At 53.2% G+C, this 18,044-nt stretch overlaps 2 protein-coding genes across 4 annotated transcripts in view; both read right to left on the bottom strand.

The window, feature by feature from the left end:
* KCNJ3 (potassium voltage-gated channel subfamily J member 3) overlaps positions 1 to 4,544 on the bottom strand; it is a 33,768-nt gene extending 29,224 nt beyond the window's left edge. Inside the window, exons 1-2 of the mRNA XM_021399123.1 lie at positions 3,836 to 4,544; positions 655 to 871 (exon numbers count right to left, since the gene is read on the bottom strand). Coding sequence (XP_021254798.1) covers positions 655 to 871; positions 3,836 to 4,513 — 895 coding nt within the window. The 5' untranslated portion in view covers positions 4,514 to 4,544. The remainder of the gene's footprint in view (positions 1 to 654; positions 872 to 3,835) is intronic.
* The window catches only part of GALNT13 (polypeptide N-acetylgalactosaminyltransferase 13), an 89,658-nt gene continuing 82,593 nt past the window's right edge, over positions 10,980 to 18,044 (bottom strand). Inside the window, exons 13-15 of one of the 3 annotated variants that reach the window (XM_021399122.1) lie at positions 12,907 to 16,927; positions 12,060 to 12,121; positions 10,980 to 11,723 (exon numbers count right to left, since the gene is read on the bottom strand). In XM_021399122.1, the coding sequence (XP_021254797.1) occupies positions 16,787 to 16,927 (141 nt within the window). In that variant the 3' untranslated portion in view covers positions 10,980 to 11,723; positions 12,060 to 12,121; positions 12,907 to 16,786. Of the gene's footprint in view, positions 11,724 to 12,059; positions 16,928 to 18,044 lie in introns of those variants that run through there. The other 2 variants (XM_021399121.1, XM_021399120.1) reach the window with 2 other exon arrangements.

The following is an 18,044-nucleotide window of genomic DNA, read 5'->3' as shown; positions in this document are numbered from 1 at the left end:
AAATGCTGCAGCCCGAGCTGCTGGGGGATTGCCACTCATGCGAGGAAAGCAGCGCAGCACGGAAACGCCAGAAAAATGGTTCAGATATTCTGACTATCTCCACTACTAAGCATCTTTCTGCTGAAGCCAGAGAGCGGAAAGCAAAGCAGGGCACGGCAGCAGCACCCAGCCCTGGCTGGACCACGGCTCCAGCGCCCAGGTGGTGCTGTAGGACACCCAACCATCCTCATGGGGCAATGCTGCAGGCACCCAACCACACCATGGGGTGATGCCACAGGACACCCAACCATACTTGTGGGGCAATGCTGCAGGATCTGACATTTCCTGGATTTTTCCATGTTTTGCCCTCCAGGAAATCCTACCCAGGCACAACCCAGTGTCACTGAGAAAGGCAACAGGGATTTTGCCACCTCACACCGAGCACTGCCTCGGTAACAAACACATTTCCAAAAAAATCAGTCGAATGCTTCCACTTCGAATGTAATAAATACATTTCAAAAGAAAAAAAAAAAAAATCTCCGAATCATTTTTACTTTCTATGAAAATAAGGCTTTGGCCTTCATTCGCATTCCCACGTGAACCATGCATGGCCTTCAGCAGGCAGCCTGAGCTGGGGTGACATCTGCGCGGTGGAGCACCTGCTCCGCGACTCACCCGTGGTTTCCACGATGCCCTCCAGGATGACGACGATCTCGAACTGCTCGGTCTGCATGCTGCGCTGGGACAGGTCGTAGAAGGGGCTCTTGGCATCGATGACGTGGCAGATGGTGAGCGGCGAGACGAGGAAGAGCTGGTCGGCGCCCGTGCTGAAGCCCACGTCCAGCTCCAGCTGGTCCAGCGGCAGGAACTCGCCCTCGGGCGTCTGGCGGGACTGGGGGGAGCAGAGAGAGGGGGGTCAGGGTGGGCAGAAGGCCCCAGGCCCCAAATCATGGCATGGGCTCACATACCCTGCAGCCACCCACAGACCACGCCGAGAGCTGTAACGAGCACAGCCCTAACGAGGGCTCCCTCCCGCTTCACTCCTCTTTATTTCTCCTGGCGGCGCTGCGAATAGGCAGGAACAGAACACTGCACCCCTTCCCGATCATTATTTTTATTACACCGTTTGCCATTAGTCTCTATTTGGGTTTAAAAAAGCCTTTATGAATCTGCGTTTGCCATTAGTAGAGCCCCGAAAAACCGTTCCATCGCTGCCTGAAACGCATTTCCATCATTGCCCATGGCGTGAGGTGCTGTCAGCCCACAGTGGGCCCCACGGAGCCCCACGGCCGGGTGGGAGCTGCAGCGAGAGTGCAGGAAAAGGGAGAGAGCGGAACAGAAAGGGATTACGCGCCTCGCTGGGATTTGGTTTCTATTTTTAACGTGTTCACGGAACGTGGTTGGGTCGGAAGATGTAATCCCAGCGAAACAATGATGCCTTCCAGCGCCCCGGAGCGGCCCAAAACATGGGAACCCGAGGAGATGGAGGCTGAGGTGCTGATTGCAAAGAGATGTTGCCATACCACGGGCATCGTCACAGAGAGAGGAGAGAGAAAAAGGGGTGTTAAACAGAATGCGGTACTTTAAGGACACCGGAAAAGGAAATGCATCCAATTTAAGGCGCTGAAGGAGGAAGAAGATGATGGGGAAAAGGTTAAAAACAGGCAAACTGCTGTGCCCCAGGGCTGTGCCCCACTGCAGCTCCTCTGGGGCCCCAGGAAACCCATCCCAGGCACCGCCACAGCTGCACCTGAGCGCCAGGCAGGATTCAGCCCAGGGCAGAGCCACCCCCATCGTGGACCACTTTGCTGTTCTGGTCAATACACTCACGGAAAGAAATGACCCTGGGGGACTGTTCTGACCCAGTAACACACGGGGACCAAAGCGCAGCGCTGCCAGCATTCCTCCAAGCTCCTCACCACCTCAGAGATCCATTCTGCAAAAGGAGCACTGCCAAGAGCGAGGCTGTCAGCTTTAGCATTTGCCATTACGGTTTGCTTTATTCCCTACGCCGTCTTCTTACCAGGGAGGAAAAAAAAACCACAACACCAAAGCATTTCTCAGGCGTTCCGAGCGTCCGCAACATTTGCCAGCAGAAGAAGGCTGAGAGCAGCAGCAGGGCAGCAGCAGGGCAGCAGCAGGGCAGCAGCAGGCGGGCACCGCTCCGCACTGCTCTCTGCTGAGCGCACACTGCGGTGCCCACGGACAGGACTCCCAGACGAGCACTTTCACAGCACAGTTTCTGTCCCCGGGCAACAAGCGCTGCTTTGTCTGAATAGCCACTACGGCACAGTTTGCTTTAGAAGAAAAAGAAAGGCACAAAGAAACAGAGGACAGTACAAAGCCTTCGGCCATCGCGTTCTTCCAGCGCTATCACGGAGCAGGACTTCCTTGGAGGCAGCTTCAAAGTTGCGCAGATTGCACGGAGCCGCACCAAGTGGTGAGCTCCAGCTTTTAAAATTCCACTGGAATTGTTCCATTCGGACGCAAACGGGGCTGGTTTTTACATCTGTGACAGAAAGGACCCGCTCAGCCTCTCTGAAGCCATCACTGACCCCACTCATCCCATGCGCAGGGTGCAGGGATCACCGTGGTGTGCTTCAAGGGCCGGGGCTGCTCGGGGGCTCAGCGCACACGGTGCTACCACCCAACTTCTGGCGTGAGCCAGCAGCCAGGGTTTGCTCATTTCAGCACAACAGAGCCACAGCCTGAGCTGACTGCTCAGAAGGGACGGGCCAGGGATGGGTGCGTGCAGTCAGAGCATCCTCGGCACCGTCCCAGCCCCGAACCCTGCGGCTGCAGGAGGAAGAAGACAGGAGGAGCCCTGCAGGTGCCTTCTGCTTCCCCCACGGCTCGTGGCAAACCTGCAGGCGGGTGCGAGCTCTGCCTCACACCGGGCACGGATCGCTCCGTTATTTAGGATGCAGCGGGGGCCCTGCAGACCTTGGTGCAAGCAGAGGCAGTGCTGCCCACAGAATCCCATCGGCAGTACCCACTGGGGTGAAAACAGCGCACCTTCAGAAGCCTCCAAGCAAAAGGCAGCTGCACATTGCCAAGGCCGGGTGCAGCAGATGGAACATGAGCATCCCTTGCAGGCAGAGGGGGCTGCCTCAGAGCGGGGCCCCCAGAGCACCCAGCAGCACGTCCCCCACGGCAGGGAAGCCTGCAGGATGCTCCGTGTGCATCAAACATCACCCGAGCCATCCCCTTCCACCCACTGCACACTTATTTCGCCTCACCTACATAAAAAACCAGGATCATGACTCTCAAATAGATATTCCCTTTTCCTTGATAACGCTTCAAACACACTTATTTTTTGCTAAGATGTGCAGGGCCGTTAGCACGGCTTTTGCACATCTAAGCCTGACATTCTGCTTTCTGTGAAGTTCGTGCACCACAGAAATGAAGTTCTCTCTAGCTGGAGCCTTCAGGAGCACAGAAATGCGCCAGAAAAGCAAAAAGGTCCCTTTGAAAACACGCACCAAGCAATTCCAGCTAAAAAGCAGTTACCTCTCAGAGAAAGAATCTAGTTTCTGATAGGTATTTACATGTGAAACAGCGCGGAATGTAAACATTATTCTACAGGGATGATGTCTTAGGAAGAAATCCTTTACTCAGAGGCAGTGAGGCCCTGGCACTGCCCCGAGCTGTGGTGCCCCATCCCTGGAGGAGCCCCAGGCCGTGGATGGGCCCTGGGCAGCCTGAGCTGGGGGGCAGCCAGCCCACGGCAGGGGTGGGGCTGGGGGCTGTGAGGTCCCTTCCAACCCAACCGTGCCATGGTCCTATGATCTTTGAGGTCCCTTCCAACCCAACCCATTCTACGGCTCTGTGATCTGACCCCATGGCAGTGACTTACCTTGAGCAGCTTGCAGCGGATCTGCGCTGAGACCATATGGCTGTTGCGGAGGTTGCCCACGCGGAACATGAGGGTGAGCTTGCCGTCCCGCATGGAGATGGCCGCGTGCTCGCTGAACATCAGGGTCTCAGCCCTCTTCTTGGGCTGGGACATCTTGATGAACATGCAGCCGATGAGGAAGGCGTCCACAATGGAGCCCAGGATGGACTGGAAGAGGAAGAGAATGATGCCCTCGGGGCATTTGTCCGTGATGTAGCGGTAGCCGTAGCCGATGGTGGCCTCGGTCTCGATGAAGAAGAGGAAGGCGGAGGGGAAGTTGTAGACGTTGGCCACGCAGGGGGTGTAGCTGTCGTCGTGCGCCTTGTTCAGGTCGCCCCGCATGTAGGCGATCACCCACCACATGGAGGCCATGAAGAGCCAGGCCACGGTGTAGGTGAGCACGAAGATGAAGAGGTTCCAGCGCCACTTGAGGTCCACCAGCGTGGTGAACAGGTCGGACAGGTACCGGCTGGTCTCGCCGCCCAGGTTGCCGTGCTGCACGTTGCACCGCCCGTTCTTATCCACGAAGCGCTGCCGCTTCCCCCGCGGGGCCGCCCGGGGCGGAGGCAGCCCCCCGCCGCTGGCCGAGGTGCTCACCACCTGGTACTCATCGCCCAGCTTCCTCCGCAGCGCCGACATGCTCCGCTCCGCTCCGCGCAGCCCCGCGCGGCGCCCGCCCGGCCCCGCACCGCGCACCGCACCGCGCCCTGGCGCCGCCGCTCTGCGGGCGCGGACGCACCGCTCTGCACCGCTCTGCACCGCTCTGCACGGCCGCCACCCACGCGGAGCCGCCGGCAGAGGCGGCGCGGGGCGGCCCCGGGCAGTGCGGGAACCGCCCCTCCGCGCACCGCCCCGCGCACCGCCCCTCCGCGCATCCTCCCCGCCTCCTCCTCCGCAGCGCCCCGCGGAGCCCCAGGAGGGACGGGACGGGACGGGACGGGACGGGGCAGGGGGCGCGCGGCTCCTTCGCGTTTTGTTTGCTTGCGGTCCGCGCATCCAACGATGATGCGAAAGGGAGAGGGTTGGCCGCGCTCCGGGACGGGATGGAAATCGCGGAGGGCACCAAAACGCCTTCCCCTCCCCTTTCCGTTCCCCTCCCCTTCCCCATGCTAATGCCTAACAGCTCTCTGGAGAAGAACCTTCTCCCAGTACCCAGCCGGCACAAGGTGAGGCCGTCACCTCTCGTCCTATCCCTGGTTACATCACTAACCCCGACGCTGTGGTTGCAGGAGCCACATCAGTGCAAAGGAAGCTATTTCCTTCTCATCGCTGAAATTCAGTTTACCCAGTTCTTACTGCTCCCAGACAGGCGAGCAGACTGAGAACGTCTGTTTCCTGCCACACGTGGTGAGGTAAGGAAACAAGGCGAGTGAGGAAGAGAATGACAGATGCTCAGCCATGTCCTTCAGCCCACGAGTGCTGCCGCTGACAAGCAGGCTGCCCCAGGATGCCCGGCCCCGCTCGGTGCTGCTGGGAGCTCCGCAGAGCCCACCAATGCCCGCGGAACCAAGGCACTGCGGAACTGCCTCAGCTCTCATCCCCTCTACGCCCCACGGTGCCATACCCGGCTTCCCAACTGAACCCAGATCCCAGCTGTGCCGTTAGGAAAAGCCCAGAACCTTCTTCCCATCCAAACGAGGAGCGGGTTATTTCTCAGCGACGAGGTGTGCTGCTGATACAAACAGCCGCGCTGCCAGCAGAAGGAAACACTCATTGGGATGCAAAGCCACTCAGGAAACCCATGTGGGGGTTTCCAATTCAAATTCAAATCGAGTTCCTAAATGTTCTTAGGTTGCAGAACAGAAAATTCCACCGTGAATCATCACATTGGTTCATAAGCAAATACACGCTCACATCAGGGGAAAAAGGCAGCTCAGGAAGTGCAAGGCTGAGAGAGAAGTCCCCAAGTTCCAAGCAGCTCTACCACTTCCCTTCTCTTACATCTCCCCCAGCTTATGTGCCCCATCATTTACGTTTCTGCCCCTTCCTTTTATTCCTTTGCTCTCCCATGACTTCATGTTTTAGGCACCGAGGTGAGGAGCTGTGCCTGCACATCACAGCTTTGGCTCATCAGCGCCGAGCTGTACGGACCCAGCAGGCAAACCCCGCGCTCTGCTCCACAGGTGCAGCTCTGCTTCTGTCTGCATTTGTTCCTTGTCTGCTTACAGGGCCAGACGGATTCTTTCCGTTCACAACTTGAACTCACACCTGTTGGGAGCAGAAGCGCCCGCACAAGAGCCCCCAGGGAGCAACATGGGACTGCTCCGGGGACACGAGAGCACCGCCAGCTCCGCTTCGCCTCCCTCCACATCCAAGTGACGGTGGCACCAGCTGCATTTCTGGCAGCCCTTTTGGTTTCAGCACTGCTATCCCTCCTGTAGAAGGCGCGAGCTGCTGAGAAGCTGCAGCTGGTGTCTCCTCCAGGAGGCAGGGCTGGGCCAAGGGACGCGCAGCCGGGCAGCCCCCAGCTCCAGGGCTGGCCAGGATGGAGGAGACATCGGGGTCGTTCCTTTTCCAGGCAGCACCGAACCCAGAGGCACCGCAGAAAAATGAGGGCAAAGCCAGAATTTAAAAGGCCTCGCTGAACCCAAATGATAACGTGGAATGGAAGAAATGCAGTGCAGTGATACGAAGGGCACGACCCATAGCACACGCAAGTCCAGCTCGCAAAAACGTACGGGGAGAGGCGGCCAATTACAGAAGTGCAGCGGTGTGCTCCGAAAACGAAATCAATCTTCATTGCAGATAAATAGTTAAAGCAGAAATGCAGCAAACATCTTCTACAGACAATAAATGGCTGTTAGCTGAGACAGGCATTCAAATGATCTTTAAATTTCCCATCGGTGCTATTAGCAAACTCGCATTTTCCAATAAAATGAGCGTAAACGACGGCCATAAATCACCGCTGCCGTGGAGAACCACAGTGGGCTGGGGAGCACCGTGCAGGGAGCGGGGGGGGGGGAGCAGCCCCACCTGGAGCCAGCACAGCACCCAGCTGTGGGCACGGCACCCACCCCCATCCCACGGCCAGGGCTGGGCCAGCACCCAGGGTGGGCGCTGCAGCTCTGGGAACTGCTCCCAGTTCCCCACCGGCCAGACCGGTGTCCCTGCCTCTGGCACAGAGTCACAGGGTCATTATGGCTGGAAAACCCCCCCAGCCCACAGCACAGAGGACCGAGCACATTTGGTTTGGTCTGTATGTATCTGTGTCCTCCACTTGCCCACTTCACACCAGTGCTGCACCAGTGGCTCATTTGCTGTTCGCCACGCACCCGCTCCAGCTGCAGGCACTCAGCTCCTGCCGTGCCCTCCCATGGGCAGCACTGCTCCCAAAGTCTGCAGGGCACAGCGCTGACATTTGATGGAAGAAAAAGATTCAGAGGAGCTACAAAAACAGAAAGAAGCGTCTCCGTTTGCAGCGCTCCGGCTTCCCTTAGAAATGTATTTTCAAAGCTACAGTGCCAGAAAGCGGACCTGGGGTCACTCGTAGGCTTTTATGAGCTTCTTATTTGATGCCTCCAACCATTAATTCTTCCCTAAATAAACTCACACCTCGCAGAAATGTGCAGTTAGTGCTGCAGAACGTGGGCAGCTAAAAATACACTCAATTATCTCTGCTGGAAATGTCAGCACAGACAGGTCTCCAAACGACTCCTTCCCCGTCACGTCTTAAATAACGCAGCAGAGAAGAAAGTTGGATCTGCTCCTGGCACCTGGGAGAGCAGCGTGCGAGGCTGGTCGTGGCCGGGCTTCTTGGAAGGGTTTGAAGGAAGGAGAAAAAAGATAACAAACAGAGAGAAGCGTGTCTTTGTGCAGGGCTTCCTGCTGGCTTCGGGTGCCAGGCGCTTTGCAGCCCTCCTGACCCCGAGGAGCTCACCGTGCAACCCCACGCTGGGACAGCGCTCCTACACCCATGGGCAGCACTGAGCCTTGCACATCAGCTCTCTATTAGTTGCAAACCAACGCTGCAGGTCTTCTCCAGGCTCAATGGACACTCGATGCGCTCACGTGCGAGGCCTGGCGCAGGAGCAGCACGTCTGGGCCAGGATCTGCTTTCCCTGCAGAGCTGCACCCATGGCAAGGGGGGGCTCGGCCCACCTGCAAAACAGCCACGCTGAGATGGGCAGCCTCAGAGAAACGGAGGAAGAGACCGGGACAGATGGAGCCGGAGAGCTCGGGGCAAGCTCAGGATTGCTTGTGAACGCCGTGGGGAATAAAAGGAGAAGAGAATAAAAGGAAAGCTCATTTGCCCCATCTCCAGGCAAAATGTAAGAATAACCTGGGTATGCTGAGACAGCGCTTTTCCAAAGAGATGCTCAGAAGGACGCTACTGACATGAGCCCACCTGCAAGACCAAGGGAGATGTGTTACTGAGGCAGACGTCAGCGTGGAGCACCAGGATGCTCCAAGTGAGCGTTCTGCTGCCGGTTGGCAAAATGGAACCACTGGCAATGGAAGCCATTCCCAGGGACGTCTGCACGCAGTACTCAGCAACCACCTCTCTCTCAATTCGCTCACAGCAAAGCCAGCCACCTGCAGCAGTTACGTTGATAGCCAAGCTGTCTTTGCAAAGAACCGACACTGGGGAGATCCAACAAACGGCCCCAAGCTGTCGGGGTGGGGCAGGAATGAGGGGTGCCCGAGCAGACCAGCAGAGGGGATGAGTCTGGTGTCACTTACTGGCACAGGGTGGAATTTCTGCCTGACGTGCTGGCAACGAGCAGACACGGGCAACTGGAAACCAGCAAGGAGGTGGTGAGTGAGGCCTTACCCTGCACGACATTGACAGGAACAGGCGCGTGGGGAGGGTACCAAAGAGGGCTCTTCGTTTCATGCTCACGTTCCTTTTGGAGCAGACATTTAGTTACAACTCCTCCTTAGCAATTCATGCTGTGGAAGTTCTGAAAATTCAATTTATCAGTAAAATAATGGGCTACTGAAAACGAAACGTGGGAGCAGCCCACATTTCGGTACCCGCCTGCTTTTTTCAAAGCAATCCATCCGTGCTCAGCATGGCTGCCCTCTGAGGGTGCTGAGGCAGCTCTGGTCCTTCGCCCTCCTCAGAGCATTTGCAGAACTGGCAGAGAATCCAGGAGAGATAAACAGCCCGGGTCTATGTGTGTGACATGTGTTGGTGTCATTACATACACTTCAGCTGCCTCCATGCAATTCCTTGCTGACTTTGTCATTAAGGACCATCAGCACTGTGACCTCGTTAAGCCTGGACAAAGACAGCACAGGCACCACAGGCAGCACCCCATGCAGGAGCACAGGGAGACCCACGAAGGATCTACCTTTGGCAGCCCTCATTTTACTTCGTAATAACTTCAACTGCACATTCCCTGACTCGGGACAGAACACAGTCCTCAATCCAAGGAACAGAATCCATTGAACAACCGCAGCCCCGACTCACTCGGGTGACAGACAGCTGTACGGACATCAGGACCACACAGCACTGCCTGAGCCCTTCAGCAGAACAGCAGCCTGTGAAGCGTGGGGCAGTTCACCTCCCCACCCCTCGGGCAGGGTTTCTGCAGCACCAGGCTCAACCATTTCCTACGGCTGCGACGAGAAGGAAGGGCCCTCGTGGCAGGGCTTCTCTTTTCCCTTGGAGAGCAAAACTAGGAGTGAGCACTGCAGCACAAAAGGCAGGCAATGCGTGCTTTGCTCGCTCATTCCGTACTCATAACCTCAGGGCTTTCAAAACGTTCGTAGTTTTGTATGTATGGAATATAAATGCTTCCTTTCTTTCTGCCTTCGCACCTAGCAAATGCCAAAAAAAAAAAAAAAGCTCTGCTACGCTTCAAAACCGTGTGATTTGAAATACATTTTCCTCACATCTCAGATGTATTTGAGAATTGCGCAGCTCCCACTGCAGTTCCTGGGATGTCAGAACCTCAATACATTTCCATTCCTCGCTACTCAGCTTTGATTAAAAGCAAGTCCTGCTATTTCAAGCGCTTGCACACAAGCCAGTTGATCTTAGGAAAAGAAAATGTTCCAGAAGAGGGAATAATGAGCCCTCCATGCACACCTCCTTGCACCCCAAGGAAGGCGATGCTCGCCAGCACCCCGCTTTGTGTCCACCAAAACTCTGCAGGAGCTGTGGGGCCAACTGCCCCCACCCCAGAGCGCTGCCCTCATCCCCCCAGCCCTCCTCCCCCACCTTCCCCAGCTGCCCGCTCACAATGCCACTCACTGCCACCAGAGAGCACAGGAAATGTGCCCCCAGAATCACAGAAGCAGTGAGGTGGCAGAAGACCTCCAGGATCCCCAACCCCACCCCACCCCACCATGCCCACTGGGCAGCCTGTGCCAGCGCCCGACCACTCTTTAGAGAAGAAGTTTCTCCTCATTCCCAACCTGATGCAATCCCTTCAGGGAAAAAAACTGCAACATGACCATTAGAACGTGCTGAAAAGCAGCATCATTCAGGTATCCATACATGCATGTATATACATACATCTATACAGTGTGTAGCTATATCTACACATTTATTATATTAGAGATAAAAAGCTCTATGAAATTCTCGGTTCATCTGCTTTGCAAACGCAGGAGCTCCCTACAGTAAATTCTTCCAAGCCAGTTCTCACAGGCTTCCCATCAATTTTGCTAGAAGATAATTCCATTTGACAAATTTAGAAATGTTAAACACTACAAAGCATTCACCAACCTTAGCACCTCCCCAGCGTGTTTCTTCCCTTCCCTCTCCATTCTTTTCTAACATATCTGGCTGTTTAGTTTAGTGCAAAGCACTGGCTGAAGCACTTCCCTACAAAAAGGGGCTTTCTGGGTTCCCTGGAGACCATTCTGACTTTGTCTTTTTAAGCCTGCCGCTTCCATTAGGTTCATTTTACTCAGTAAACTCTCCTTTAAGGATTTTTCCTTCAGCTTCTCATTGCAACGAAAAGTAACACCCGCATCCCCAGAACTGCCCGGTGACGTCCCAGAGAGCTGCCCCCCAGGGAATGCCAACGCAGACCAGCAGCATGGCTGTTTCTTCTTCCTTTTTTTTTTTTCCTGTGTCGTAGGAAGATATTTCAGAATTGGAAAAGCGGCAAACAAAACAAAGCATGTTCTCACGTGCAGACCATACAGGAAGTTACCTTCCCAGCTTTGGCTAGAAATCACTTATGCAGAGATAAAACACGGGGTTGCAGCTCGCTGATTTCTGAGCATCCTGCTGTGGCACGTCAAGACCCGAAGTTCAGCTCCAATGTAACGCAGAGAGCCACGTGCTGGTTTGTTCTCAATTTCCCTGACCCGGGGAGGTGCAGACAGAGGACAGGAAGGGGTGAGCCACGGGGCACAGCAGTGAGCGGCCCTGGCACGCAGCCCTGCCCCCAGCCCATCCTGCAGAGACCGCACCACCCAGACAGAGCCACGCAGGGAAAGCAGAACCTGGGTTAGTGAGGGCTGAATTCAGGAGCACCAATGTAATCGCTTCCAGGCGTGACTCATTCCCTGTGGCAGATGTCACCTGGCAGACGACGACGAGGGCGTATAATACTCACGGCAGCGGCACAATGAATGGAATCGCTCCGCTCAGATGTCTGGGGCTTGGAGCAGAGGAGTTGTGCTGGCTGCGCAGACTGAACCCACTGCTCACGGATCCCATTGAGCACGGCCTTACTAGTGACTGTGGGAGCAGCAGGCAGGTCTGGGACAGCTCGCCCAGCCTTGGCGTGCCCCCACGGCCACGCTTGGAACTCCCCCCCCCAACGTGGGAACACTGACCTGTGACATCTGGTGCTGGGGTGTGTTTCTTTAAGCAGGTAATGGTCCTTCACCACCCAATTAAAAGGCTCTCCTAACGATGATGAACGCCATCCTTCCGCATGCACTGAAACTGAAATGGCCAAGAGAAAATAAACTTTCAGAGAAACACAGTAAAGCGCGCTCTACAAACTGAATTTAAGTTGTTGAGAACCTTAGGTGCTTGCATCAGAACCACAGGAACAGAAGCTGTGCAGCTGCCAAGAGCCAGCAATGCTCACAGGTTGAGGCCTGGCTGGGTTGCAGCTCGCCCAGACCATTCCTGCCTCCCTGGGACTGTTTGCCTGTGTCCCTTGGTTAACCCTCATTTAACCCTAATTGTTTGATTGCAACGTTTGCAAATCCAGGTTTGCAATGTCAGCTGTACCCCGTGGAATTGGTGCATTCAACTCGCATACATTCAACTCACAGTGATTTTCTTAAGGTCTTGACCCCCAGGAAGTTTTGTCTCCATGTAACTCCTCAATGTACCTCAAAAGAAGAGAGAAAAACACGCACAGTTTGGGTTTTTTTTCCTTCTATTTTTAATGAAAAATGAGATGTCGGCTGTTTCCCTCGCTGTAATTATAGCTCCATTACCAATCCCAACTGTTAACGCTTCTGAGAAATGCAAAAAGAAACATACCTCTGCCTGCACTCATTACTCACAAATAGATTATTTTATGATTCATCTAAATGATTCACAGACCGTAATTAACACGAGCTCTACAGTTAATTGCATCTCTGCAAAATAGTTTAATAATCAGAGTAGTAACTTGACGGGCTGTTTTTAATGGCGTATGTGCGATGGATGTTTTAGACAAACTGCAGCTTATTAGAAGCAAATACACAAATGCATATTTCTCTGCAGACAATCTGGGTCGTTTTAGGCTTAAAAAACACAGAAGCAGTTACGCTCTGATAGGAAAGATTTATATGTTTTTTCTCTCCAGTTGCATGAGCGTCTTTGTCAGTCCCTATGAAATACTGCAGATGAAGGCTACACCGCCTTTCCTGGCCCTTAGCACCATGACTTCATTTTCACAAGGTTAATACCAAAAAGATGTGATTTGGACAAGAATTGAAATTAAAGTAAAACCTGACACAATGTGTTAGTGGCCTCTTAGCACTTGGGATTGCATTTCTCAGCAGCCCCTTCCATGGTGCCAATGCCATGGCCGGCCCCTGCCCCCCCATCTCCCAAGGATTATTGTGCATTTACGTTTACAATCCTTTATTTTTAAAGCAGACTCTCCTCCCTTCCCACCAGAACTTACCACCTCAGGATTCAAGACGTGACTGAAAGAAAGAAATTCCTCCACCTGCCCAAATAAAACGTCGTTATTGGCACCGTGTGTTCAGCATCACCCATTCCTTTATGCTGCATGCAGCTCTGCAACCATCGGCAGTGTTGCCAGGAGGGATGAGCAGCAGCAGCAGCAGCCACAGTTCAGGTCCTTTGGCCATTCTGCACCCTGCCCCAGAGGGAACTGAAGCTGAATTTATAGGAAAGCAGTGCCTTTCCCACTGGCACAGCTGCCTGACAGAGCATTTGAAGAGTGCTTACCCCAGGAAGTGACGTTTTGGGTTTCACGTGCTAGGATCTGGAACATTCAGCCCTAAGAGCCACCCAAGGAGAAGCCAAAGGCAACCACAGCGATTTGCCCGGCGAACCGCGTGCACCTCCACCTCCCATGGCTCTGCCATTTGCAAACCACACGTGTAATAAGGGCCGGGCAAACAGACGGGCTGTAGTGCAAAGCCGACCTCTCAGCACATAGCACCACTGCACCATAAAGACTTAAGTACGTCTAGAAAAAGACAGAGGCACCAGAAGAAAACTAAACCAGTATATTTTAATTCTACAAAAATGTATAAATATTTAAATGTACAGCAAAGAGTACCAGTATGCCGTTTAATAACCGTTACAACATTTAAAGTGTGCAACTCTTTATCCACCATCTACCTTTATAAATTTAATTCAGTTTCATGGTCCTCGCACTCATTCGGGGCGCCGCTAAGCGAGCCCCCAGGCCGCCACATCCCGCGCCGTCTCCCACTTCACCAAACCCACCGCCATCCCAACGCTCCCCAGTAACTGCGTGCCCCAGATGTTTGCGAGGGCCCACTTACCAAGCTGGCCTGAACGTGGAGAAGAGAAATGAACGGGGTTGACAAGTTGACAACCCGCTGGAGCAGCGGTTCTTGATGTGAGTCACCAAGCACTGGAAGAGAAGCGCTGACGCAAAGCCACGTAAGCAGTGAGGACGTTGCTGTGCCCACCCGGCACCACCAGCCCAGGATGGCTCACACTGCAGGGATGGACTGGGGCTGGAGCTGTGGGACCCCAAGATCAGGGCTCACCAGCTCCTTCTGTCTCCCCAGGTTGTTCCACATGGGGTGTGTAAGGAATCTATTTGATACATTAATTAATAGATAGCACAGAACCCAGGGAGCCTGGAGGCTCTGCCCAGCACCCACAGCAGACGTAACCAGAAGGTGTAAAGACAAAGTCAGAACACACAGATCTGCAGCAAAGAACACAGTTCTTCTTCACAACGCTCTTTGCACTGGAGTGCTACAAAGAAATAAATCCTTCTAGTGACTGGGAAATACGTGTGCAGAGAAACTCATCTAGCTCGATGGATCACAACGCCTCACTGCTTCAGGCCCCGGTCATGCCTGGTTTCTCCTGTCTCCTTGGGCTCCCAGCCTTCTGACAGCCCTTTGCTTTATGGCTGGCCCTCGCTTCATCAATGCAATTCTTAAAAACCGCTAGGACTAGAAGATGATAAATAATTATATTCAGTATTTGCAGAGTTCTCTTCATTTTAAACACATTGTGCAAATAGAAGCCAGTCCTCCCAGCGTCCTTCGGAGGTATTTCATAAACGGGGAGGCAAACAGAACGATGCCTATCAGATGTGGACTGGGACTCTGAGTGCTCCCCTTTGTGGGCACACAACCAAAGGAAAGATTTCAAATTATTTGCCAGGGAAACACAGAAATTCAGGAGATGGAGGAAAGACTGGGGTCCAAGCACTCAGAAACTTACATTCATTCACTACATCACAATTTGTCACCCTCAACGTTGTATCAGCATTTAAGGTGCCCCTCACCACTACCACCTCATTCTACATGAGAGGTTTATGTGAAATTCTTCTGGAAGGGCTTGGGGGTTTTCCATATTCTCACAAAGGAGGCAGATCCAGGATCTGACCCCTCATCAAAGAGGTAGGTCTGGGATTCGAGCCAACAGAAATACTGTGACTGAGGCTAAATTCAGTGCTTTTTTCTAAGTCAGAGTGTAATTTCTCAGTCTCAGCCACTCTGAGACTGCACCTCAAGCCTAGCCAATTGCAGACTGCTTGCACCTCTCACCACCTTTAAGCAATGATGCCAGGAGAACCTCTCAGTGCAAACACAGCCACTAAGAGGTGCAGCAGCTGCCACCTCGTGCACTGGGGATGCTCTGTCAGTGACACAGTCACACTGGAGGCAGCCATCAGAGCTGGCACCGCGAGTGCACCCTCCTAATGCTCATGGATGCCATAGGGCCTCCCATAACTTTTACTTCTGCAATGACAAGCAAAAGCCAAGTGTCTGGATATACCATCCACCAGCCTGAGTGGCTGTGCATCTGGAACAGCCCTTGGAAAGGAGATAGAGAAATAATGTAAAAAAAACCAAAGAAAATCTACATGGAGATTGGTGTTTACATTTGTTTGTGATGTTTGCATGCTGTTTCTGTGAAGAAAGATTACAGTCATCTTCTGTTTTGCCAGCTTTTAAGCCATACTGAGTAGTTCTGGGGGTACTTTAAGATGAGACTGGAAGTGCCTGACACCGCTTTGAGCAGGGCTGTTGAATGGGACATCCCAGCTGCTCCGTGACACGGCAGCTCCCACGCATGTGCAACAAACACTTCTCAAATTTAATAGGCCTCTAATTTTCATGTAAGGATATGTATCAAGAAAATAGGAATGGCCTATGAATTTCTAATACCTACATATGAGAACACTAATCCATAATAATGTCAATCTCTGCTGTGATGGCCAATGGAAATGGTACTGACATGGATAGGTCACTTTCCCATACCCAGCCATGGGCTGACACATTAGCTCCTGGGATGCCTCCGACACGACCGCACGTCATCAGCGCTTCTTTAATAACCATGCTAACGAAGCAAAATGATTAAGCCACAGAATTATTAAAAATATAAATAAGCATCTGCCATCTCTATTGGAGCCGGACCCGACCCACAGTTTTACCTGCTGTGATAGGGGCTCCCTGGAGGAACGCTCCCGACTGCGTTTCACACAGGACACAGGGACACAGTGACGCTCAAAAGCAGCAGCTGCAGCTTGGGTCCAGCCTGACACCTGGTCTCTGTTTCTCACAGAGGATCAATTCAGTGGAAGCAGCAAAAACCCTTTACGTTTCCCAGGTGTGAGGTTGCGTGCCCTAACCCTAACCCAGTCTTCCTACTGCAGATTCCAGCGCGTATCACTCCGTCTTAGCATTGTCCCAATGTCTCTTCTGTTGTTTCACTTAATTTCAGTTTATGAATGCGTTCCATTTTGCTGCTGTTTCAAACACACATCCGTGGGTATCCCGTTGTTTCCTGGCACCAGAAACTCCGCACACTGCCTCAGGGACCTGTCCAGTGCAGGGCTTCCCCACCACAAACATCCCATCGTGCTGCCAGGAAAGCCAGGTACCAACATGTGGAGGCTGCAGAGCCACCAGCCGTCACTCCCAGCACCGTCAGCTCCATAAGGCATTTCGTGCCACGCCACTGCTCCGCAGCACCATGGGCCACACAAGCCAACATTCTCCACCCAACCTCTCCAACCAAATTTCACAAAGGTTTCTCTCGAAACACCTCTGAGGACGTTTGTGATGCTGACGGTGCAGGTTTTGATATTTATAAGCTCCAATGCACTTCTTTTGAGCAGTCACAGGTTGGAAGAGGGCACGTGGAGGCCTGCTGGAGGAAGCCCCAGCACAGCTCTGTTGGTCAGCGGGCCTCCAGCGGGCGTGAGGCCTCCAACAGGCCTGCGGTTTCCAGCGGGCCCAGGGCGTCCTGTGGGCGAGAGGCTTCTGGTAGGCCTGAGGCCTGCACGTTGGCAGGAGCCACGGGGCCGGGCCACGCCGTCAGGCCCCCAGCGTCATGTTGCGCAGCAGCCACTGCTGGGACCGGCCGCCCGCGCACTCCTTCATGCTGGGGACCAGCTTGTCCTCCTCCGACGGCCCGTCCAGGCACTGGTTGCTGTTAACGTGCCTCAGGGTGAGCTTCTGCAAAGAGAAATTGAAGAGCTGCAGCAGCACGGCAATCACAGCTGGAAATGCTCCACGGGCGGTTTTAGCCCTACCCAAGGCCCGGCTCGGTGCCACCCCCACCACGCTACTTGCTGCCAGGAGACCGAGGGGGAACGCCTCTTCCGAGCCAGACACAACGGATGGAACAGAAAGTACAGCAGGGAGCGTGTGTGAATATCACCCCATAGCAGCAGTACTCTGGATTAAGGAATTCAGACTCCAGCAACCCAAACACATACACTTTCCAGGCCACTTCGTGTTAGCTCAGAAATAACTGCTAGTGGAAAACTTCAGTTGCTAAAGCAAATTTAAATTTGTTACATATTACATGAACAACATTATCGTACAGGTGGTCACTTTTCTCTTTTTAATGCATTTTTTCTTCTGTGGGACACGTGTCCCTTTCATTATTTGGCTACACCGCACTACTTCTGGGGAATGGGAGATTCAGAATGTATGTAAGTGAAGAGACCGAGGGAAGGTGAACCTACCACTGTGGACTGTTTAAGCTCTTTACAGCAGCTCCATACAGGCTATAACCCTGCCCTGTCCAGAACAGCCAAGGGAACAGATTCCATTAGCAACCACAACACATTCTGCTTGGTTTTATTATCCAAACACATATCTGGGCTACTACACGGTGTAATTCTACACTGCAGTCCAACTTGGATCAACACGTCACACACTGACACTCTTCATTTCTGTTATGAGGGTTATTTCACTGGCTCATCCCTGGAGATTGTCTCCTTGGTTTAAAACAAACTACTATGCACTTCTCAAAGAAAAACCTATAGATATTGTAAGAAATCACTGGGGGGCCATCTGACGTGCATTCAGTGATGAATGTAAGGAATTCTTCTCTAACTACAAAAGGAAAGAGTTAGCAGTGCTAACAGAAGTAGCTTGTTTACTAAAGAGCACTGCTCAAAGCACCACTGATTCTTCACTCACATTGCTTTTTGTGCAATTAACTGGCTATCATTTTCTGCTATAACCAGAAATGCAAAGAAGTCTAAAAAAGCTGCCGCCGCCTTCATCAGCTGTTCCCTTCTTTTCAGTGTATAATTTAGTGCTAGACTGACATATTATTGGG

Source organism: Numida meleagris, chromosome 5 (assembly GCF_002078875.1).
Source record: "Numida meleagris isolate 19003 breed g44 Domestic line chromosome 5, NumMel1.0, whole genome shotgun sequence".
NCBI lineage: Eukaryota > Metazoa > Chordata > Aves > Galliformes > Numididae > Numida > Numida meleagris.
Note: the sequence above shows the minus strand (reverse complement) of the source record. Positions and strands in the feature narration are given on the sequence as shown.